Source organism: Cyprinus carpio, chromosome A21 (assembly GCF_018340385.1).
Source record: "Cyprinus carpio isolate SPL01 chromosome A21, ASM1834038v1, whole genome shotgun sequence".
NCBI classification, from domain to species: domain Eukaryota; kingdom Metazoa; phylum Chordata; class Actinopteri; order Cypriniformes; family Cyprinidae; genus Cyprinus; species Cyprinus carpio.
In genome coordinates, this window is record NC_056592.1 from 3,426,621 (window position 1) to 3,452,685 (window position 26,065).

The window sequence follows — 26,065 nt, forward strand, 5'->3', positions numbered from 1 at the left end:
TGCATTAAACACTTTAATTTCAAAAGGCACCAAATTCACAAAAATATCTGACGTACAAATTACCTTCTATGTAAATACATTGTACATTATAATTACAATATCAACACGTTGCACATTTCTTTATTACTGGATTGTGGACAACTTAGTCTAACTGAAAATGAATTAAATGTGCACAGCAATAATAATGACTAGAATAGCTAGAATGGAGTGACCCCCCAAAAAATGGACACTTAAAGGAGTAGTTCACCCAAAAATTAAAATTAGCTGAAAATGTACTCTTCTCAGGCCATCCAAGACGCAGATGAGTTTATTTCTTCATCACTTGCTCACCAATGTAGCATGCTTCACACGGCATTAACTGACGGACTGGAGTGGTTTGGATTATTGTGATGTTTTTATCAGCTGTTTGGACTATCATTCTGATGGCACCCATTCACTGCAGAGGATCCATTGGTGAGCAAGTAATTCAAAGCTTGATGAAGATTTCAAGCTGATTTCTCCAAATCTGATGAAGAAACAAAAGCATCTACATTTTTTTAAAGGCCTGAGGGTGAGGACATTGTCAGCAAATTTTCATTTTTAGGTGAACTATTCCTTTAAGTCTTTATTCGGTCACTGAATCAACTGGTGTATCTTTCTTTAATAAATGCTACTTGGTTTGATATTTTATTTAATGCAATGACATTCAGATATTTTAAATAGTTTTTGTGGCTGCTGTACAGAATTAAGTAGACTGTTAGTGATCTTCCTTGATGCAAAACACTGTAAGGCAATAAACAAACATGAAAATGAAACGAGAAATGCATGCCTGCATTACAACAGCAAAAACATGATTATCCAAATTACAAAGTTAATTGCATGACTGCAATCAGTTTTTATGCTAACGTTATCGCCCTCTAGTGTCTGATCTACAACAGGACAATCTATGTGTTTGTTACTGCACTGGATAAATAACCCTCTTGAGCTTGACTTCACTGCACAATATTTCACAAAGCTATTTGTATTATATGCAGTGTTCAGACCATAATATCACTGATGAATCTAAGAGCAAGAGCTTATATGAGCGAAACGTTTAAAGTGCAGACAGCTCTTTATAGTCCAATTCTATCATGGCTTTTTGATGTAGTTCTGACCGGTTAAATCTTGTTGAGTTCTGGTGTGTCAGTCATGGACCGGCACCGGTGGGTTTGTACAGGCAGTGCTTCGGGTACGTGAGCCAGTGGATCCGGACGGATCAGGAACCTGCAGAACACAATGAGCACTTTGATTCATGTTTGAGGTTTGATTCTTGACACAGATGTTTGTGTGCAATGCATATGTCTGAGTAGAGGTGTGTGCATCAGGTTTTGATGTCTTTATGAGGGACAAATGTCACCACAAGGTTGCTTAAACCTGACACACACCTGCAAACACACATTAATATGAACAAATGTCCCTATAGAAACAGTAAAACCTGGAATGGCCTACATTTTGGGGATTTTTTGGGTGGTCTTCCTGAGAAAATTGCATGACGCATGACTAAATAATGTCTTTAAAAATGCCAATTAAATCAAATCTAAAAATCTACAAAAAAGACAAATAAGATGAATAATAATTGCAGTTTGGTATGACCAAAATCTCTAGTATGACAGTAGGGATGTTTACAGTACAGTGTTATTTTAGTATCATTTATATACTATTGTAGTAGGCCTATATAATAATATACTATATTTAAACAACTTTATATTTTTATATTTTCAGTTTTTATTTTAATTTGAGTTTTTGTTACATGCTTTTGACATTTTATTAGTTTTATGGGCTTTTTTATATTTCTATATAGATTTAATTGATTTTTATTTCAGTTGTAGTAATTTTAGTACTATTTATCAGCATTTCTCATTTTTGTTAAAGTTTTAATATTTAATTTTATGTCAGTGAGATAATATTATTTTGAAACATTATATATAACAAACATTTAAATTCTATATGTTTTCATGTACTATTATTTCATGCATTTAATGACTAAATATAGTACATTTATATACATTAAATCACAACAATATAAACTAAATTACAGTATAGTTATTAATTCAGTACAAGTTAAACTGAATTAAATAAAATACTAAATTAAATTAGAATGAGAAATGGCTTGGCAACTAATTGAAATAAGTCTTTTTTATAATTTATTTCAGTTCATGTTTATTTCAAGTAAATATTTTTTCATTTTAGTTTCAGTGGTTTTAATTTTAGTTTTACTTTTAGTTTACTATAATAACGCTGGTTTATGTTTAAAATATTTTATTTTAATTACAGAAAATTACTTTAATATAGTTCTAGCTACCAAAAACAATAGCTAGCCCTAAAAAGTGTCTGAATATTTCTGAACAGCTCCTACAATTCGTTTACGAATAACACCAGTTAAAGAAATAAATGTGTGTATATGTGTATCTGTCAGGAGGGATGTGATACATACACAACATCATTGAGCTGCAGCAGCGTGTCGGGGGCGGGGTTTATCAGCACATATGAGATGGAGTTCTGCTGGTCATTCAACTCATCTGCAACGGAGATTGGTGGACACATCTGTCACTCAAACAATATGGGCGTGGTTAATGTTCCACAGGAAAAGATGAAGCACTTTAATATCTTGATAAGAACTTTAGGCTACAGTATAAGGTTTTATAATTTGTTGTGTTATGTAGCATGGAATTCAATTCAAAAACATTGACGGGGAATTATAATGGATTAAAATTAAGTTCTTTAAAATCTAAATATGCCACAAAATCTTGCATAATTTCCTCCCTATAATTCCTGTCTTATCTTCTATATTACTCTCAATACATGTGGAGAGAATACTATGAAAAGAATAAATAAACCCCAGGAGCAAACTATTAATTGCAACACTATAGTAGAGGGTGTTTACCTTGCAAATACCCCAAATTAACTCGGTTCATCACATCACTGTCAGATATATTTATAACATCCACAATAATATAAAAAAGTCAGAATGAGAAAGAGGAAGAGAGAAATACTGCTGATCAAAATTATCTGGAAGTATAATTTCTGATCAAACAAAGGTTCTTCTGACCAAGAATGTAACCACATATTCAGGATTCAACATAAATCAGTGTTCACAACCCTTTTTAATTCCATAATCTGATATAAATTTTCAAGTGATGATATGAGAGAAATGTAGGACAGGAGCTGATTTTATCCATCAGGAATTTGTAAAAGAGAAGGGTTACTAACCATATCAAAACAAACATGATTGGGGCACATCTTCCACAAACCAAATGGCTGTACTTAACCATAAACCTATTATATATATCAATATTATTAATGAGGTAAGGGGCGTGGTTTACTATATCCAGCCGTGTGCAGGCCCAAGTGCTGCATGCGGTTCCTGACCAGTTCTGTAAGCTCCTCCCTTTCTGAGCGACGTAACACGCCCAGACGCTGGTGGATGGAGCTGAGGGAGGAGTCGCACCTCTTCACGCTCCGCCTACTGAGACGCCTCGTCCAGTGCATGCTCTTCTTTCTCAGGAGTGGGTGCTCTAATTGGTCACTGCTGGAGGAGCTCCTGGTGAGGATCTTTGACTCCTCCCCCTTCTCCCTGGTGTCGTTTAACCCCTCAATGATGACAGAACCTTGAAACTGGAGGCGGCTACAATGAGATATATAAAAAACACCAACAAGAAAAAATAAAAACACATCATATTAAAAAAAAAATGACAACACATTAATCATACACTAAACACACACATTATTAAAACATAGACATACAAATGGACATATAATAGAAATAGATAGATAGAGAGATAGATAGATAGATAGATAGATAGATAGATAGATAGAATCAGATAGATAGATAGATAGCATCGATCGATAGATAGATACAGCGATAGATAGATAGAGTCTAATAGGATAGAGATAGATAGATAGATAGATAGATAGATAGAATCGATAGATAGATAGATAGATAGATAGATATAGACACAAATATAGAGAGATAGATAGATAGAGTTAGATAGATAGACAGCCGACAGATAGATAGATATGATAGATTAGAAGATAGAACAGACCAGATAGATAGATAGATAGATGAATAGACAGATACTATAGATAGATAGATAGACTAGATAGCTAGATAGATAGATAGATAGACGAGAAACTACAGATAGATAGAAGAATAGATAGAAGCAGATAGATAGATTTAGATAGATGAAGAGATCGAAGAGTCGTACTACTAGATAGATAGATAGAAGATAGTAGCAGATTAGCAACAACGATAGATAGAGATAGATAGATAGATAGATAGATAGTCGATAGATAGAGAGATAAGATTAGATAGATAGATAGATAGATAGATAGAATAGATCGATAGATAGCTAATAGAAGATAGTCAGATAGATAGATAGATAGATAGATAGACAGATAGATTAGATAGATAGATAGAAGATAGATAGACAGACAGATAGATAGATAGACAGATACTGTAGATCGATAGATAGATAGATAGATAGATAGATAGATAGATAGACTCGATAGATAGATAGTAGATAGATGATAGATAGATAGATAGATAGATAGATAGAACAACGAGAGATAGAATATATAGTAAGAAAATACAGATTAGTAGCATAGATAGTAGATAGATTAGATAGATAGATACAGATAGATAGATAGATAGACGCCGACAGACAGACAGATAGAAGATAGACAGATAGATAGGATAGATAGACAGATAGAACCTACAGAGATCGATAGGATAGATAGAGATAGATAGCTAAAATAGTAGATAGATAGATAGACAGATTTAAAATAGACGACAGATAGATATAAAGAGAAGATAGAAAATAGATCTGATAGATAGATAGATAGATAGATAGAGCAGACAGACAGTACAGCTAGGTAGATAGAATGACAGAATATAGCGCCAGAAGAGTGATGGACAGATCGAGGTAGATTAGAATTATAGATAGTAGATATATAGAGATAGATAGATTAGATAGATAGATAGATAGCTATAAGACGATAGATAGAATAGATAGAAACCAGATAATCGATAGACAGAGGCTAGATAGTAGCTAGATAGCTAGATAGCTAGAATGATCCGATAGTAGATAGATCGATTAGAACACAGATAGATACAGATAGAAAGATAGATAGATTAGAGAGATAGGACAGATAGATCGATAGATAGATCGAGTTTAGATAGATAGGATAGATCACTACAGAAGATAGAGCCCTAGACATAGCTACGCTAGCTATCTAGAACTACAAGATACGATAGATAATAGATAGATAGAGTACGAAAACAGATTTAGATAGATAGTAGATAGAAGAGCGAATGATAGATCGAGATCCTAGATAGGGATCTGCACGGACAGATAGAGAGATAGATGCGTTAGAGATTAGATACAAAAGTACAGAGTAGCTTAGATAGATAGATAGATTGCTAGAACAAACAGATAGGTAGATAGAAGCATAGTACTAGATCGATGATAGAGTAGATCTTGATATGGAAAGAGAGATAGAGAAACTACGATAGATAGATAGATACGGATAGAGAGATAGAAGAAGATAGAAGGAAGAGGAAAAGATAGATAGATAGACTAGCAGCAAACTAAGATAGGTAGATAGATAGATAAGATAGATATAGATCGATAGTAGAGAAGATAGAAAGATAAGTAGCACGACTAGTTTAGCCTAGAAGATAGACAGACCTACAATAGGAAAATAGATTAGGAAATAGTCCGATAAAAACATTAAAAGGGGAAAAAATAGAAAAGAGATCGAAGATAGAAACTGACATAGATCACGTTGAGAAAAACACACAGAAAGATGAAAAAAGATAGAAAGACTAGAAAAGGTAGATAGATAGATAGATCGATAGATAGAGAGAAGGAAGAAGAGCAGAGCTCGAGAAATAGACTAGAAGGATAGATAGATCGATATAATAGATAGATATAGATAGATAAAAACTATGAGACCAAAAAGAATCCACCCTAGAAGAAAAGCAGCAAAGAAAGAGAGATAGCTGATAGATAGAGTCAAAAGATAGAAAAAAGAAAGATAAATAGCTGAATACAATCGAAAAATAAGATAGCTAGAAAATAATAGAAAGACAGATATAAAGATAGAAATCACATAAATACATAAAATAGATAGAAAAACCAGAGGAGAAGATAGAATAGATAGATAGATAGAAAGAGAATAGAGGAAATGATAAGATAAATAAGACTATTAAAACTACAAATAGATAGATAATAGATCCTTGCAAATACCCCAAATTAAATCGGTTCATACCTAGGTGTTTAGATTTGAAACTCCTCTATAAGAGTTTAAAGTCAGAATATGAAAAAGAGGGAAGAGAGAAATACTGATAGATCAAAATTATCAAGGAGAGTATAAAAGTCTGATCAGAAAAGGTTTTCTGACCAAGACTGTAAACCACAGATTCAGGATTCAAGATAAATCAGTGATAAGAACCATTTTTAATCCATAATCTGAGATAAATTTCAGAAGTGCTGATATCGAGAGAAAGGTAGGACAGGAGCTGATTTTATAGTAGAGAATTTGATAAAAGAGAAGGAGATAGAACCATCTCAAAACAAAACATGATTGGGGCACATTAGATAAAACCAAAAAGGATTGTACTTAAGCATAAATCATAGATGACTATAGAAATTATTAATGATAGTAAGGGGGGATACATATGGTTTACTATTCCCAGCAAGGACAAGTGCTGATAGCGGTTAGATTGAACCGAGTTCGTAAGCTCTCCCTTTTGAGCGAACGTTAAAAGACGCCCAGACCGATGGTGGATAGAGCTGAGGGAGAAATAGCGCACTCTTCAGCTACGCCATACTGAGAAGCCTAGTCCAGTAGCATGCTCTTCTTTCTCAGGAGGTGGGTGCTCTAATGATCACTGATGGAGGAGATAGATGGTTGAGGACTTTGACTCAGAAGTCCCTAATGGTGCGAAGTTTAATAGATAGATGAGGATGATAGAACCTTGAAAAATCGAGGCGGCCGTAACAATGGAACACAAAATAATATGAGATATATGTGAATAAAGATGATAGAGCCATGAAAAAAGATATAAGATAATTAATAGGCAGATAGAAAAACAAGAGTAGGTCGATTTTAGCATAGGAAATAGAAGAAATAGATAGTAGAATAGATAGATAGATAGATGAGAAGAAGAAGACGCACAGAGTAGAAAGCATAGATAGTAGAATAGATAGATGATAGATGAGATAGACAGATAGATAGATAGATAGATAGATAGATAGAGAGAACGATAGATAGATAGAAGATAGATCTAGATAGAGAGATAGATAGATAGAGAGATAGATAGAGAGAAGAGAGATAATAGAATGAAAGATAGAAGATAAGATAGATAGATAAATGATAGAAAGACAGCGAAGAGAGACAGACGAGATCATAGATAGATAGATAGATAGATGAGATACGATAGATAGATAGAACTAGATCGATAGGAGATAGAAGGACAGATAGATAGATAGATAGAATATGAAATAGATAAATAAGAAAAGATAGAAAAACAGAAGAAGAAGATAGAAAAGAAAAATCGCGAGATAGATAGATAAAAGAGATAGATAGATAGATAGAGACACAGAAAAAAAGAAAAAAAGCTAGATAGATAGATAGAGAAAAAAAAAGATAGAAGATAGACATAAGATAGAGAGAAAGAAAAATAATAGAAAGAAAGAAAGATTAGACTAGAAGTGATAGATCAGATAGATAGATAGATAGATGATAGTATAGTAGATAGATGTGATAGAAAGAATAATGTAGTAGCGACAGATAGATAGATACATGAGATAAATAGATAGATAGATAGACAGAATAAAGACAGATAACAGATAGATAGTAGATTGATAGAAAGATAGATAGAAGACAGATGAATAGAAATATAGAGATAGATAGACTAGAAAATAGAAGAAAGTGATAGCACAGAATAGACAGGAATGAAGACAGATAGATAGATAGGATAGATAGATAGAAAATTAGATACATAGATAGAGAGACAGACAGGCCAGACAGAACAGACAGAAAGCAGCGCCGATAGATAGAGAGATAGATAGTTAGACCAGACAGACAGACAGACAGACAGTATCGATATATAATAGGATAGATAGTAAACGAATAGATAGATAGATAGACAGACAGACAGACAGGAAAATAAAAAGGGATCTGAAAGACTAGATAAAAAAATGGGATGCAGACAGACTGAAGATAAATGTAAGAAAATAAGATAGATTTAAAAAAAAAAGATAGGAAAAAAAAAAAAAGAAAATAAAAAAAGTACAAAAGATGATGAAAAAACGACAGGACAAAGCAAATGATAAATAGATATGATTGAATAGAAAACAGCAAAAAATGAAAATATAGACGGACAGGAAATAAAAAGATGATAGAAAGATCATAGTATAGATAGATAAGATAGATACGATAGACGATAGAAGATAGACAAGACAGACAGATGTATGAAATGAAAAAAAGACGGACAGAAAAAAGAAAATGGACAGATAGATAGATACCTCAGGTGATGCGTGTGATTCTGTGCGGTAGATTCCGATGGGAATCTCTGAACTAGACGAGCAGAACTTCTGGAAGAGTCTCCCGTATGTGTGGATCCAGAGATCAGCCTCACATACATGCATCCAAAAAAAACAACAACATCATAATAAACAAACACTGACAGATCACAACTCACATCATTCTAAACACACAAACACAGTGTGTTGAGCTCACAGCGCAAACCAATCCTGATCCACAGTCCCATCAACAACCAGCACCAATCTGACAATTAGTACCACACAAACACTCACAAAAAAAACAAACAAAAAAAACAAAAAAAAAAAAAAACAAAATAAAACCAAAACCAATATTACTAATGCATCTCTCTGCATAGGCAAACATCCAGATATGATATACAAACAAAAAGAACTTTCAAAATATTTTTATAAATTTATCAAACAAATAAATTCCTTTCTAATGTTAACTATCCATCAAACAAACAATAAACAAACATTCCACCAAAAATACCAAAAAAAAAAAAAACATCAAAAACATTTCCAAAACTGATAATAATCAGAAATGTTTCTTGAGCAGCAAAACAAACTATTAGAATGATTTCTGAAGGATCATGTGACACTGAAGACTGGAGTAATGATGCTGGAAATTCAGCTGCGCATCACAGAAATAAATGACATTTTACAATATTCACACAGAAATCGTTTATTTTAAATTGTAATAATATTTCACAATATTGCTGTTCTTACTATATTTTTGATTAAGTAAACGCAGACTTGAGCAGAAGAGACCTTTCAAAAATATTTTCAAAAATCAAACTGAGTGGTATTGTATACTTTGCAATGTAAGTCACCAAATGCATAAAATGTTACTATTTGCACCTGTCATGTTTAATTCCTGAGCACAAGAGGGCGCTGTGACTGGGTTTACTAGGGACAGTCCAAATTCCTCTTTGCACACACACACACACACACACACACACACCTGGTACAGGAGTGTGTCCAGCATGCTGATGCTGAAGACTCGACCAGCAGCAAATGGAAGACGAAACATGAAGGCAAGATTTGAGCCTTTGTCACGTTCCTTCTGTCGATCGAATACACACATTTTTCAATATTTCAGCAAAACTACACTATTCCATATTTAAGTAGAACATAAATGTGCTCTCCTCTCTCCATCTCTCACCTTCTCTAGTTTGGACAGGGCGAGAGAGTAACAGTCCTTCGCTCTGAACTGCATGAATCTCATGTTTGATGGGTGAGTCAGTTCTGTGATTATACTGAGACTTGGAAACAACCTGGAGAGACTCAGACAGAGAAAATTAGACTATATTTATAGATTTATATTTACATTTATGCATTTAGCAAATGGATTTATTCAAAACAACTTACCCTGCATTCAATGTAAACATTTTATCAGTTCATACATTCCCTGGTGATACTGAAATTGCATATTACACAATTTATATCAGTTTCTACTCACAGATGCAGGTCATTGGTTCTAGTCTCACCTGAACATGGTCTGCACGTTGACAATGGTTTTGGCATCAGCCATATAGTCCTCCTCTGCACTCATAGTGCTTTCTTTATCCACCACCACTAGATTATCAGCATACAGAACACCACACTGCAATAGGCTGTCCAAACTGTCAATCACACAAACATCCAATCAGATATATTCACATCTAGAGGGATATATTTGAATTGGCTGTCAAAGATAGGGCTGCACGATTAACTGAAATAAAATGAACTGAAATAAAAAAATAAAAATAAAATGATGATATGATTGCAATCATGAAATCACAAAGGCTGTGGCTGAAGGCACTGAAATGATTTATTGTATTATTTTTAACAGTGAAATATAACAATAATAACATAATTTTGTATAATATTTTAATTATAATAATTATTGTCATATATATTATGTTAATTAATTAATTATTTATATTATTTATTTATCAAATATTATATGTAATTTATATATATATATGTAATTTATATATTTATATATATTATAGTGATACACAATTGCAAAAAAAATTGCCAAATTGTGCAGCCCTTTTTAAAATATAAAACACATTTTAAATTACAATCACAATTTTATTAGAAAAATCACTTTCACAAATCATGTTTTCATGATTTTTTTTTTTTTATGGTGAAATATTACAATAGTAATACTTATTATTATTTTTTTAGATTTTATTGGTAATAATAATTATCATCATTATATTATATTTATTATTACTATATTGATTTATTATTGCAACAATTTTGGCCAAACTGTGCATCTCTTTTCTTCATATAAAATAAATTTTTAACCACAACCGCAATTTTTATTAAAGAATCACAATTTTTTTTTTTGCAAATCGTGCAGCCCTAATCAAAGATAACTTTTTTGGTCTAACTGTACTTGTCAATGGTGCCACCCATATAATACACCATTGGGAAGCAGGATATGGCCTCAAGGAAGTGGTCATCAGGTCTGCAGGAAGTAGAAATACATTACTAACACTATTGAAACTCACATGAGGTTGAATGTGTGTGTGTGTTTGTGTGTGTGTGTGTGTGTGTGTGTGTGCTTACAGGTTGTCTAACAGCAGGACTATAGGGTTGAGCTCCCGTCTGGGTCTGTAATAAGCTCTTAAAGGCACTATGAAGTTGTAAAGGCCATTTCCAGCCGTCTCAGCAGAAACAATGATTAGCTTGTTTTTGAAGCCATACGCTTTTGCGTCTTCAAAGAAAACATGCTCACAGCTCTAGAGGAGCAAATATGAGACAAATATGATATGCAGATGTGGTCCAGTGCAATGCATCTTATGAAAATAAAACATTTGGAAGACATCCGTACCACATAGAGGCTGGTGCTCACCTGATCAAGCCGTAAACAGCAGAAATGGGCTTTCTGGGGCAGGAGATGGCAAAGGGTCGGGGAGCTCCCAATGTATGGAGAGTTTGGGGGGTATCCTTTCACAAATCTGAGGAAATTAACATGAAAATACACTCTAACAAGTTAGTTTGCATAAAAACATCAACATTTACTTCATTTTGCTTCTTCAGTGGAACACAAAAGGAGAAAATCTGATGAATGTGCACATGCTCTGATACATGTGCACATAAAAAAACCATACAGCGATTTAAAATTTGATTTTTTGAAAGAAAAACAAACTCCAGATTATATATCAATATGTACAATAAATGAATTATTAATATGCCTATAAAATAATAAAATAAATAAATAAATAATAATTTTAAATATTAAATAATTATTACTCTTATTATACTGTAAAATGAGTACTGTACAATTATTGTACTGTAAGATAAATTATTATTATTATTTATAATAATAACAATAAATATACTAATATAACTAAATGTATATTGATATTATATAAATATAACCACAAAAAATTTTACTAAATAAGAAAGATAACTATTATTACTCTTACTGTACTGTAAAAAAATTCTTATTTTATTATGATTTTTATTACTAAAAGTAAAAAAAAAATAAAAAAAAATAAAAAAAATACTACTATCATCATATTTTACAGTAAAATAAAAATTCTAGTATTTTCTTTTACAATACTACTGCAAAATTTCAAAAATAATATTTATGGCTGTCTTAATTTCTTCATTTTTTAAACATTAAATAATTTCAGTTTTATTTCGACTAATCATGCAGCCCTACTCTTATCTGACAGCTGACAGCCATCAGTGGCTGCAAAAACTCAAAAACAATGGACAAAAAAGCACCATAAAATGACCCTTTTCCTTTTCGGTTTCATAAATCATATGCATAAAAACCCTTATACACTTACTTCGCTTGTGAAGTTGAGATAAACCACTTGAATCTGAATTAGGAGCTAAGAATGAACTCACTCATTAGCTGTTACATCTTCATCTGACTGTCCGGCCTCATCCTCTGATTGGTCGCTGAGCAGATCACATGGCAGTAAGGAGGCGGAGTCAGCGAGCTCCAGAACGGGCGCTATGCTTGGGCGGCGGCTTCCTTGTTCGTTCTCTGGGGGCGGAGCCAGTTTGACACTGCTCTCAGTGGGACTGGTGTTCTGAAAATCCATGGCAACTGTTCCTAATAACAATCAAATGGTTATAAATCGACCTCTCACGACCTCCTGTCTCTCTTCTATCCATTCTCGCTCACCCATGCTAGCGATGATGCTGTGAACAGGCAGGCCAGATGGGCTGTTTAAAATGTCCCAGTGGGCCCGCCCCTTTCCCTGATCTTCTTCCTGTCTGAGGATGAAGGCAGAGTTTTCCTCCTTCGTGATGTTGATGTAATAACAGGTGTCGCTGGCAGACATGATGTGGCGCGGTCCAGGGTTCAACAAGATGCTTTTGTCATCTTCTCTCTTCACGCCAATCAGACACACGCCATATCTACACAAACAAACAAAACAAAATAGCCTGACAGCACAAGCGTAAACATTTAATATATTTCAAAGTGCGTATAACCCTACTTCTTGTGAGCGTGAAAGGCCGCGTAGGTGAAGCTTTTGCTGTTGTACTCTCTGAAGAACATACTGTCACCCAGACGGATATGATACACCTCATTACCCGAACATCGGCCGTACATCCTCTGCCACTGCTCTGGAGACTGCTGGCCTTCTCTGAAAAGGATTTAACATGTTACTGAACTATTTTTCAATTACATTTTCATTTGCCAGGTGATTTTATCAAACATAGGTTAAGATATACTAATTGCAGGTTTGATAGAACTTGATTATTATGAGACTAGTGTTCTAAAGTTTGGGGTTGGTAACATTTTTAGGAAGACTCTTAAGTTCACCAACACTGCGTTTATTTCTTGAAAAATATAGCAAAACCTGTAATATTAATAAATAATAAAATCTAAATAAAAAAATATAATTTAATAAATGTAATTTATTCCTATGATGCAAAGCTGAATTTTCAGCATCTTTACTCCAGTCTTCAGTGTCACATGATCCTTCAGTAATCATTCTAAATATAAATCTTTTTTAACAATAAAAAAATATCTTTTGATCAATTTAATGCATATTTGAAAAAAAATTGACCCCAGTTTCAAGATAGTGTTAAAAAAACATGGTATAACCAGATAAGTTATAAAATAAAGTAAACAAGTTCTTAAAACAAAACTCAATTTATTTAGTAAATAAAACTAATTTTTTATAAAAATTAAATTAAACAAATACAATTAAAAAAATTCCAAAAACAATTCGGACAGTAAAAAAACGTGCTGAAAAAAAAAACAAGGTAAAGACTACAGGTGTGTTTGGGAAACCTGTCTGAAAACAGTCAATATTCCTAGCACAGTAGTGCAGAAATAACACACTTCACTTTTAAGAGCGTTAAAAGAGTCGCGACTCACTGTCCGCGAGATGTGTGGACCAGTAAAGTGATCAGTGTAGAGGTGGCCGGACACAGACAGTTCAGAGCCAACATGGCGTATTTGAACTCTTCTTCACACACTACATGATCTGCAGGAAGAAACAGGCATTCTGCTCAGAGCCAAGATGGCTGACGATTACAAATATGAGTCATCCAAGGGCTTCAAATGATTTAGAGAATGAAAGTAAGAAGAAAACAAATACATAATGCAGAAAGAGTGAACAATATTCAGAAAAATAATGTGGAAATACAGGCAAATTAGTACCTGCAAACTTAACATGGAATTTGTTTTCGGGTTTGAGAATCTGGACGTAAAGAGGGCAGTTCGGAGCGAAGTCTTTCACAGCCCAAGCCCTCAGAATAGTCTGGTGATCCTGTCAATAAATCAATACCAGTCAATATCTGTTTATTACCTCTGTATTTCTAATTTAATAAACTGACTGGATTGAATGCATACCATCAGTAATGTTGTTAAATTAGTTATTTTATTAAGTTATTGTAGATTATGTATGTGCACTTTATTTTTCTTTCTTTCTTTCTTTCTGCATCTTTCTTTTTCTTTTCTGTTTTTTATTGTGCATTGGATTGTTTAACTGCATATTCTGTCAAAAATTCAATACAAATATTGTAACACATGACAGATAAATTATTAAGAATAATCTATGTATTCTAGTGTAACATTATAATCTGTATGACATCCTTTTGTTTTAAAAATAGTGATATGTATAACTTTACTAATACATATGAATGATAAGTAAAAGGTTAGTGATTTATGTGAACACTCACTGCTGCCATGCGATCAGCTTCATTCCTGCTGCTAAGAATGAAACATGCTTCTGCATCATCCATCCTACAGAACAAAAGCGACCAATCACAGAAGCCAAAAAGCTCTCCTTCAAACACTCAGAAAACTGTATTGTATAAAACAAAAAGTCAGATAAATTCTGTGGGGACAGGCTTGGAATACAAGTATATAAGAGCACAGAATCAACTTCTGTCAACTGAACAATGATCAGTCTTTAATACATTTTATCCATTAGTTGTTGCAACCCCATGAAAAACAAATAAGACCATATGCAAATCCACGTATGCATAGGCAAATGCTGTAATTGGTCAGTGAGGCTGTCACTCACTTGGCTCTGAGTAAATCCTGGTTTTTGAGGGCAGAGCCTTGAAGGTAGATGACCCTCTGTGACCACAGTGGGATCTGCAAAATCCTCCTCACCTGGACGTCCACCTCACACGGACACAAGATGACCACGTAATGATCCTAAACATGCACGAACACAACATGCAATCAAACTAGAACGAGATACAGTAAACATCAGACAAATTGGATGAAAAAAAGACATTCTGAACCAATTAAATGCACATAGACAGACAGAATACACACCTGTGTGTGTGGGTGAGCGTAGAATTCATTGAGAAAGTCCATGAGCAGGTCGATTTTGAGAGTACTGACACATAAGACCACATGTCTCTCTGTCTGAGCTCGGTGTCGACTGTAGTTTCCTCCGGATTTCTGCCTTTCCATCCACAGATAGATCAACTCCTCAAACTACAGCCAGAGGAGAATAAAAAATACTTTGAAAGATCATTGGAATAGCCAAATCAGTATTTGAGTAGACAGACAGTAAAAAAATAAATAAATAAAGACAGTAAATAAAAAAGTTTTTTTATGAATTCAATAAAAAATAAAAAATACAAATACAATAAAAAAAAACAAGAAAAATAATCTTGATGATAAAATGGCATGTGCTACAAAAGAGAATAAAAAAAAAAACTTTTAATGTAAAATACATTTAATTATTAATAAAAACTTAAATTAAACTAAACATATACAATTTAATCTTAATAATAAAATGGCAATATTGACATGAAAAATCACCAGTAACATAAAATTGGTGAATGGATTGGTTTGCAAATACTTTCAAAGATTATTGGCTGTTTTAATATTCAAGTCAGTATTTTAGTAGACAGAGAGAAAAGTGTAAAAAAAAAAAAAAAAAAAAAAAAAAAAAAAAATTACAAAAATTCAATTATTGATAAAAATACAATTAAATCAAACAAATACAATAAAAAAGAAAAATAATCTTGACAATTACAATTAAATCGCATTTTCTGGAAAAGACAGTAAATAAATTTTAACTTTTGATAAAAAAAAAAAAATCTGTTATAATAATAAAAAGAACAATTAAAAAATACAAGAATAATCTTAAAATAAGGTGAGTAAAAAATACTCGGATCATTTGCTGTGCTCATAGTCAAGTCGGTATTTGAGTAGATAGAAAAAAAAAAAAAAAAAAAAACATATTTAATAAAAAAAAAAAAAGCAAATAAATTAAAAAATATCTTAAAAAAAAGTCTCCAGTAACCGGTTTGCAAATACTTGTTTTTCTGAAACTACTTAAGTTTTATTTCTTGTTTGGATTTGGAAAATGAGGGTGAGGGGATTTAAATAGTGTTTAATTACCATTGTTCTGATAAGTGTGAAATAGTGCTTGATTCCTCTGACCTGTAGAGGCAGCACCACCAGAGCCACGCAGATCATCACCACCACCAGCAGCTGAGACGGCCAGATCTGTGGTGTCACATCGCCGAAGCCCACCGTAGAGAAGGTCACGATGCAAAAATACAAGGCGTTAAAGAGAGACAGACTCTTCTTCCCAGCACGCTCTAAATGCTGGATACCACATGTGCTGAAAGAGACAGAAAGACTTTAGTGTAGCTGATGACAGACAGAGAAGAAGAAGAAGCAGATGTGATAAGACGAGGAGGGTGATATACCCGTTGTAGCAATAAAATTGGCAGAATTATATATTTTTTTATTGTGGTTTTACAAGTTATGTGGTAGGGAGGGGCTGGTCTTTAAGCTCCACCCTCCTTAGATGCTGTTGCCAGCTTTTCTGCTAGTGCTTGAACTGCTGCTATCAATAGAAGCTATGAAACCGAATTAATAAATTCTCAAAATGAAACTCAATTTATTTTGTAAATAAAATATATATATATAAAAATAAAAGATGTAGTTTTTAATAAAAAATGTTATCAAACAAATACAATTTAAAATATAATCTTTACTATAAAATGATGTGTATTAAAAGAAACCATAAATAAAAATTAAACTTTGAATAAAAATAATTTCAAATATTAATAAGAAAAATTTAAAATTAAAATAATTTAAAATAACAGAAAATAATCTTGACAATAAAATAATTTGCTGAAAGAGATTTTCTTTAATAAAAAGCAACTTCACATATTAGTAAACAAAATCAAATTATATAAAAACAATTTACAGTAGATAAAAGCACAATTGTTAATAAAAAAATAACAAAATCAGTTATCAAGAAAAAAAAGTTATCAAAATAATACTATATATTAAGACAGTAAATAAAAAACTAAATTTCTAATAAAAAAACAAATTTAATTATTAATAAAAAAATACAATTACATTAAAAATACAATAACAAAATAAAAAGGCGTGCTGAAAAAGACAGTATATAAAAATAAAACTAAATGTATAATAAAAATATAACAACCACTTTTGATCAGAAAGTCTCCAGTACCATGAATTGGTGAATGGAGAAGTATGCAAATACTTGTTTTCTAGAACTAAACCAGCTTTATTTCTTGTTTGGATTTTAAACATGAAGTAAATGAGATTTAAACATGTTTAATATAATACATTATATATAAATTTTTATATATATCGCCAAGCCCTAAACCAGATAAAAATGATTCTTACCCAGTGAAAACGAGACATAAGAGAGTGCAGATAAGAATGAGGACCTGGTTGAACATGGCCGAGTGTGTTCTCTGAATCGCCCGGTGCAGATCATTCTGTAACAAACACATATCGTCTGGTTTCTGTACAGCACTGCATAGACGCTGGAGTGGGTTTATTTAGGAATGGTTAAAACTCACTATCATGCTCTCCAGAGCACACTTGGCCAGCCAGCAGTTGAGAAACACAGGGATAAACAGGTTTCTGAGTGGAGGCCAGAAGATCTGACACAGACGAAGAGTCAAAGGGGTCAGATTTCATTATCAGATGTACTTTGGGATTTCGCTCTGAAGATGCTTCTTACCGTTATGATGAAAGGAACAGTATTTAGCATCTCCAACAGGAAAGACACCTGAAATATCTGCTCCCATATATTACCCTGAAAAAACACATGCACTCAGAAACAATCTGTCTGGAACATCAGCAAACAGTAGTTGTGGTTCCACAGTGCTGTGCCAAACAAACAGCAGTAACTAGACACTTCTAGTCTCCGATTCAGAGCAAACTGAGTGTGAAAAATCAATAAAAACATTCACACATTGCACATATGCACAAACTCACCTTGTAGCTGAGGTACATTAGCAGCATGGCCTCCATGAAACTGATGGATGCTACAATCACCTGAGGACAAAAAAATGTGCAAAAACAAACAGCGAAGTGCAAGACATTACACTTACTCGTTTAGATGAAAAACACAAGCATTTTTCTAAACAGAAGCCAAAAATAACTACAGTACTGAATTTCAAGAGCTAACTTGAGTAGAGCAAATGCTTTACAATGTGAAACAGTCAAAATGGTGTAAATGCAACAAGAACTTGTAAACCAATAGCAAATGTTGTCATGAAAATGTAATCTATTAAATGTAATCTGCAAATAATTCAGTAGCATTAAATAAGAAGGTTCTGTAAAATGTGTGTTCTATTCATTTGTAGGCTTTGTTTTGTATGTTATTAGACAGTATTTGTTAAACTAGGTCAATTAAAAGCAATTAAGTAACATTCTCCTTGTTTTATTATACTTGCATAAATATTAAAATTTATTAACTTCATTAAAATGAACCTACATTATAAAACTGACCTGAGATCAGTTAAAAACTATTAGACACTCATTCATGGGTTCACTAGATATTTTTTTAAATTATAAATAAAGATGATTGGAGGATGTTTTACAAAAAATACAATTTAATGTTTAATTCACTGTGTTACTTGCCATTTCTATGTAATTATTTGTGAAATTTACTGGCAATTTCTAAGTGAAAACTGTTTCAATGCCATTTTTTTTTTTTTATAGTGTAGCGGTTTGAAATATTTTGGAAGCAAAGCCTTGTTTGCTGAAATCACATGATTCAAAACAAAAGATTCATAAAAATTTCATAGCTTCATGAAGCAGTGTTTTGAAGGCTAAATAATTACATTTAAATATAAATGGTAATGCTTTACAATAAGGCCTCATTTGTTAACATTAGTTAATGCATTAAATAAAATAAACTAACAATGAACATTATATATTTACAGCATTTATTAACCTTAGTTATTGTTAGTTAATAAAAATGTTCATAGTTCACAGAGCATTAACTAATGTAAACAGACACAACTTTTGATTTTAAATAATGTATTAGTTAATGTTGGACTTAAACTAAGATTAATACATGCTTTATAAGCATTGTTTATATTAATCAATATAATTAACTATGTAATATAATTAACAAATGAAACCCGATTGTAAAGAGTAATATTTGCTTTTCTTTGGACTCACCTGAATGGCCCAAACTGGTACTTTTCTGTCTACCCAGAATATAAGCTCCCTGGGAGAAAGAGGCAGATTAGAGCGAATAAATTAGATGAAATCAACCCTGAATTGCATCTGCATAACCAAAAATAAACCGCAATTTGATGCTGATGATTTGTCTCACCAGCTGATCTCGTTGCTCTGCGTGGTGCTGTTGCAGTTGATGCTGTAGAGAGAGGAGGTGTGGGTCGCTTACTGTGACACATCAGTCTATAGGGGAATTTACTGCAGCATATGAAATGATTCACTAACTTTCTCTGAATTTAAAAAAAAATTCCCAATATCACACAAAAAACAAACAAACTAATCATTCCACATAATAAAACCTAAACTCACAAACATTAAAGGGATAGTTCATCCAAAAATTAAAATTTGCTGTAAAATACTCATCCTCAGACCATCCGAGGTCGTGGGTGATTTTTATCTTCAGTAGAAAACTAAAGAAGAGTTTTGGCTAAAACTGTGGTCCTTGGTGATTCATAAGATGCTAGTCAATGGCTGCTCTCACTTGAGAGTCAAAAAAGCATATACCGGCAAGACAAAAATAATTATGCATTACAGGTAATAATGTTGTAAATAATGTTTACTTTCTTGCACAGACCGATCGTTTCACTTCATAAGACCTCAGTATATCACCAGGAGCCATATTCATTTTGTCTTGCCTGTATTTTCCTCTCAAGTGACAGTAGCCATTGACTTGCATTTTATGAATGACCAAGAACAAAAACTCAGCAGTCCCACACATTATCGATACTTGCACATATTTTATTAACAACGTTTGGTTCTATGACCTTCATCAGGTATACAAAAAGTATTCAGGCGCAACCTCTTTTTAAAACAACAAATGAACAATCACTGCAATGATACGTCATCATTACCAGTCACAATCAATGATGTAACACATCATTATATTAGAAATGTTATTATATAATAATAATTATATAATTATATAATTCGGGGCAAAAATAGAGTCCATTGCAGTGCCACTCAAAGCTAAAACTCTTTTTCAAAACTGAAGCAATTATATTTCACAAAGTACCACCGTTTCAGATAAAAATCTTATTTACTGTTCTACTGAAGAAAAAAAGTCACCTACATTTTGGATGGCTTAAAGGTGAGTAAATTAACAGCAAATTTTCATTTTTGGGTGAACTGTCCCTTTAAGACAACAGTTCTTCTTACCATGTGTGGCGGAGCTGGGCCGGATTATCTGTCATGACTCGTATAATGTAAAGAACACACGTCAAAAGCTTCAGACAGAAGTTAAATATTCGGATCCTTAAACCTGGAGGTGAAAGGTCAGTGCATTAATAGGCCATAAAATAGAAATACTGATAACAGGTTAAAAGTTACGATTAAATGTGTACAGTCCAGGCTGACTTACTGGATCTTTGGTTTTTGATGAAGAAAAGTTTGAGTCTCTCTTTAAACGTGTTCTCATCCACATAAAACTCCACATGGACCCTGCAGGAAAAAAGGCATTTGTTAAATAACCTCAACCAGTGAGCAGCCAACAAATCACTGTCTGAAATCACAACTGAATGATTGTGACATTAGATATATTGTGAATCAAACCCATCCCATGTGTTCAAGAGAACTAAAACATTTGCAAATACAGCACCATTTCCATCCCATGTGTTCAAGAGAACAAAGTATCAGTAATAAAATAATAAAAAATTGCTGCAATAAGAGGAAGCCTCTTTTTTCCTACATAATAATTACTTGCGCCTCAGAGCATGCAGATGAATCCTGCAATAAACGCTGCTGACGAAACGAACGATAAACGATGAAATCTTCTGTTCAGAGGTGAATGCCTGATGTTTGGGAATGCATCTGTGCGAGAAAATTATACCAAATCTTTTTGATGACAGACTTTGGCTCAGTCATTTTAGAATGACTAAAATAATTTTTTTAGATGGTGAGCAATGAGATTGGTCTGCTGGTCAGTCCAGTTATCCAATCACATGATCTGCTGAGGCAAAGACACATGAGTTTTTGTTGAGTTTTTGTGTTTTCTTACCAGATTAAAAAAAAAAAAATCCCTCCAATTACGTTTTTTATGCATATTTTAAGATTTTATGTGCATCTTTCTATCCAGCATTTTTTAGGCAATATTACAAAATCTACATTTAAATACATGGATGGAAACATAACTATTGATACATGGTTTTAAAGTGACTTAAAGTTATTACAGCATCCCCAAAAGGTACTGGAACAGTTATTTACAAAGAACAACAAAACATAAGGTCAAAGACATCGTTTCAACCAACTGTACTGGCAATATATAGGCAGACAAATGGAGAGAAAATAAAAGTGGGAAAAGAAATGCTTGCTTTATCATGAAAGCTTTACATAAGTGAAGGTGGATCTGCCGGCAGTGCTGCCTTATACAGTCAGTGTGGGTGAAAGTGTGTATTCGTGCACGTGGGTAGTTGAAATACTTTTAGAAAGTTGACAAGTCCTGTGGTGTGACATGCTAAACTGAATTTCACAATTATCATCATGCATGCATAATACTAGTACTATTTTAAATGAATTAGTAAATGCAAAATCATTAAAATGGTGACATATGCACACCTGAAATCTTGATGTTATTAAAAAGCAGACACATTATGCATCAAACACTTATTAATGTAAGTGACTACAATGCACAAATATTTTTATACAGTGTCATCCCTATATGTGCCGTTATGTGTGAGTTTTCCTGTGCATGTGGGTGTAAAACTGATCAGTGATGTTTTGACGCATGAAGACTCTTTTTATTCTTTCCAGCACCATGTTTTACTCTGTTTACATAGTTCAGCACTAAGAGCAATTCTCTACATTACAGTCCCAGACATCTTCACTGGAAATGCGATGAGTCTGCCAGTTCCCATGGAGACCACAGGAGCGCTGGTTTTATTTGCTTTCATAAAGTGAGACGAAGCTTTCAACATTACGACCCCTGGCTCAATGTGGTGTCAAAAATATTCCATATGTTTCTGCTAGAAAATTCATGGGTGATTGTATTTAGCGTGGTTTACGTATAAACACTGTAAAACTGGAAATCATGAGAAATAATTAACCTTAGAAAGAATACTAAAAAACTTTGATAACTGAAAAGTGCAGCACTCATCAGCACCTGGAATTCAGATTCAGGAAAACAGCAAATAAGCCAGACTCAGTGAACGTTTCCACCTATTCAAACATGCACAGACTGCAGTGACTCTTAGAGACGTCGTAACCTACCTCTGCCCGGCATCGCTACCGAAAGAGTCCAGCCTCCAGTTGACCAGAGCCGGGTTAACCCAGGACGGCACTGCATTCTTCTCTTCCATAACAGAGAAAACCCAGAGGCTTTCTAGACGAGGATGTGCGGAGATCTGAGCTGAGAGGATTGTTATGGAAGTACATAATCTATAGTGGCATGGTTCAAAATAACCCACCCACACGCTCTTGATTGCAGGTGCACAAGCGTGCGCTTCACTGCCAGAATACTGCTTGGTCTCTCTCTGTTGTGTATGTCTCTGCATTAGAATTTCAATGCACTTTAATTGTCTATTAGTTTCACTAGCATCTCTTTGTTGAATACAGGCATAAGTAGGATGTTTTTGACATGCACAACAGCTGTGGTAAACCTACCGTTATCTGCATTCTGTTAATGCATAAAGCTTATTAAACATATGTGACCCTGGAGCACAATACTAGTCTTAAGTCGCAGGGGTATATTTGTAGCAATAGCCAAAAATACATTGTATGGGTCAAAATGAATGATTTTTCTTTTATGTCACAAATCATTAGGATATTAACTAAAGATCATGTTCCATGAAGATATTTAGTAAATTTACTACTGTAAATATACTAAAACTTAATTTTTGATTAGTTATGTGCATTGCTAAGAGCTTAATGTTCCAACTTTAAAGGCTATTTTCTCAATATTTTGATTTTTTATCACCCTCATATTCCAGATATTCAAATAGTTATATCTCAGCAAAATACTGTCATATCCTAACAAACCATACATCAATGGTAAGCTTATTTATTCAGCTTTCATATGATGTATAAATCTCAATTTTGAAAAAATGTACCCTTATGACTGCTTTTGTGGTCCAGGGTCCATTATATGTTTTTTGTATAGTGAATGATTGTCGTCATAGCAACATGACTTAAGTGTGTTTGTCTTTGTGATGGTGGAAAGTCACACAAGTGTCTGTAGAGTTACCACAATGTGTTTACAAAGAGAACTCTGAATGAAGGAGCAACTCAAAACCAAAAGACAATTTAAATGTCAGTCAAATGAGCAATTCTTTGGCTTATTCCCGCTGTCCACCCTCTCTCTCCCTCCTGTTCTCAGGAAATCACCGATAATAACCTGCTCAAGAGGCTATTTCTGTCGATCTGGAGAGATGTGGCCATGTGCCCACACACACACACACACACACACACACACACACACACACACACACACACACACACACACACGATAAGACTTTTTCTTAACATTCAAGGTTTGCCAGAATCAAATAGCCAAGGAAATACTTTGTCGTTCTCGTTCAGCAGTTAAAAAACATGCAAACATGAGTAGGTTTTTATATTTTCTGTGGTGTATGCTGACGCAAAACTCACCACCATGATCCTAGAACCTTTTGGGTGGTCTTTTTTGCATTTTGCAGTGCAATTGCTTACTTTGCATGCAATACAAACACTCTCGGTGTGTCTGAAATCATTTACCGTCTGAGCAGGTGCTACGTTTGAATTTGAACTTACTTCGCAACCGTTAAAAAAGTATGTTCTATGTAGTATGAATATGGGTGATATGAATCAAATTTGCATGTACCACATCCACCATGTTGATTACGGTCATCTGACCTACAGCGTTAGTTGTTTACTCTCCAGTGGCCTCATAGTAAGTGTCCATCGAATGCACACTTAGTCGGACATCCGGGTACTTTTCGTCTACTGTTTTTCGACATGAATTCGGACAAACTACTCTCCTCCATTACTGTTTGTCACATACTATATAGTAGGGAAATATTACATTTCAGACACAGTGTCTGTCTTGGTGTCTTCTAATCTTTTTTCGTGATGTCGGTAAGTACTTACCAGTTGACTAACCTACCATTCTTGTATTATTTCGTCCATTGTATTGTATGCCAGGTTAAAGCTAAACGAACATTATTTGATTGTATCCGCTGGCCTTCAATGAGTCAGGTATGATGTTGCAGGTGAAGTAATGGTAAAACTGGGTAACAAACAGTGCTGGGGAGATTACTAACAAATTGTAGTTCATTACTGAATACAAATGACAGAATTTGTAGTTTGTAAAGTAATCTATTGGATTACACATATTACATAATGTATTGTGACTACTTTTTAATTACTTTTGACCTAACATATCAGAAAAACTATTCCATTCTTTGTTATCACCATCATGACGTATTAAACATTACATAAAGTCAGCACTTCACAAACCTGCAAACTTGAATTCGTTAATTAACTAGTATATATATTGTTCAGTTCCATAAAACTGGAAGACTTTCCAAATATATATACTCCAAACAATTTTTTATTTTTTTATTTAATATAATTACTTAATCCAGATTATATGTAATCAGTTAGTACCTTGCACTGGTAATAAAATCACTATGCATGTACCTGTCATCATGAAATGTCTGGTCTCCTAGCAACAGGTCTCATAACCGGAAGTAGGTTTGAAGGGATGGAACCACAGATGCTCCAGCGGTCATCTCGAGGTCCTGCACATTTAAGACCAGCCCTCTGCCCCCAAGTCTTGGACTAACAGTAAGAGAAAAGACACAGAAAAAAAAAATCTTATAAAGAAAAGCCTGTGACGTATAAGACAGGTATAATAAAATAAATATATTTTTAAAAAACTGCATTGTCAACGACCAGTATAAAAATTTACCTTAATAAATTTACAACAGATATTGTTACTTTGGAATGTAGTTAAAAAAAAAAAACGTTTCTCACAGGGATTTGGAATGTAGTAAATATATATATATATATATGTATTTTTTTTTTTTTTTTTTAATAAAGTGAAAACGACAAAGATTTTAAATTATGATAAATGTGTCCACTAATTTCAAACTTGGCTCTGAGGACATCTGTGCGCGCACTTTACCTCAGGCGCGCGGTGCGCGTGCTCCCATCATCGTATTCAAATGTGTGGTTGGTGTAGCACGCGCCGCTCATCTTTTCATCCGTCGAGCGGCGCGAGGACGGAAACGTCACTGCCACTGTATCTTCCTCAGGAGCCAGAGAGTCAGGCATGGCGCGCTTTACGATTTGGGGTTCGTGAATGAGACTAGTGGCTGGTGTGTCGTTCCTAAAACTGGAAGACTTTCCAAATATATATAGGTGATAGATTTTTTTTAATTTTTTTATTTAATATAATTACTTAATCCAGATTATATGTAATCAGTTAGTACCTTGCACTGGTAATAAAATCACTATGCATGTACCTGTCATCATGAAATGTCTGGTCTCCTAGCAACAGGTCTCGTAACCGGAAGTAGGTTTGAAGGGATGGAACCACAGATGCTCCAGCGGTCATCTCGAGGTCCTGCAC

At 33.7% G+C, this 26,065-nt stretch overlaps 1 protein-coding gene across 1 annotated transcript; it reads right to left on the reverse strand.

The window, feature by feature from the left end:
- Positions 1 to 26,065, reverse strand: LOC109049267 (potassium channel subfamily T member 1-like). The gene is made up of 28 exons (XM_042711392.1): positions 25,959 to 26,065; positions 20,882 to 20,961; positions 20,680 to 20,782; positions 19,622 to 19,663; positions 19,465 to 19,513; positions 18,271 to 18,330; positions 18,014 to 18,088; positions 17,850 to 17,933; positions 17,671 to 17,765; positions 16,444 to 16,627; positions 15,322 to 15,486; positions 15,062 to 15,198; positions 14,715 to 14,778; positions 14,194 to 14,302; positions 13,909 to 14,017; positions 13,019 to 13,168; positions 12,703 to 12,938; positions 12,420 to 12,630; positions 11,413 to 11,518; positions 11,127 to 11,299; positions 10,954 to 11,025; positions 10,055 to 10,189; positions 9,730 to 9,841; positions 9,397 to 9,630; positions 8,550 to 8,666; positions 3,342 to 3,633; positions 2,453 to 2,537; positions 1 to 1,242 (listed from the first exon to the last, which is right to left on the reverse strand). The coding sequence occupies exons 1-28, from the start codon at positions 26,048 to 26,050 to the stop codon at positions 1,137 to 1,139; spliced, it is 3,477 nt and encodes a 1,158-aa protein (XP_042567326.1). The 5' UTR covers positions 26,051 to 26,065; the 3' UTR covers positions 1 to 1,136.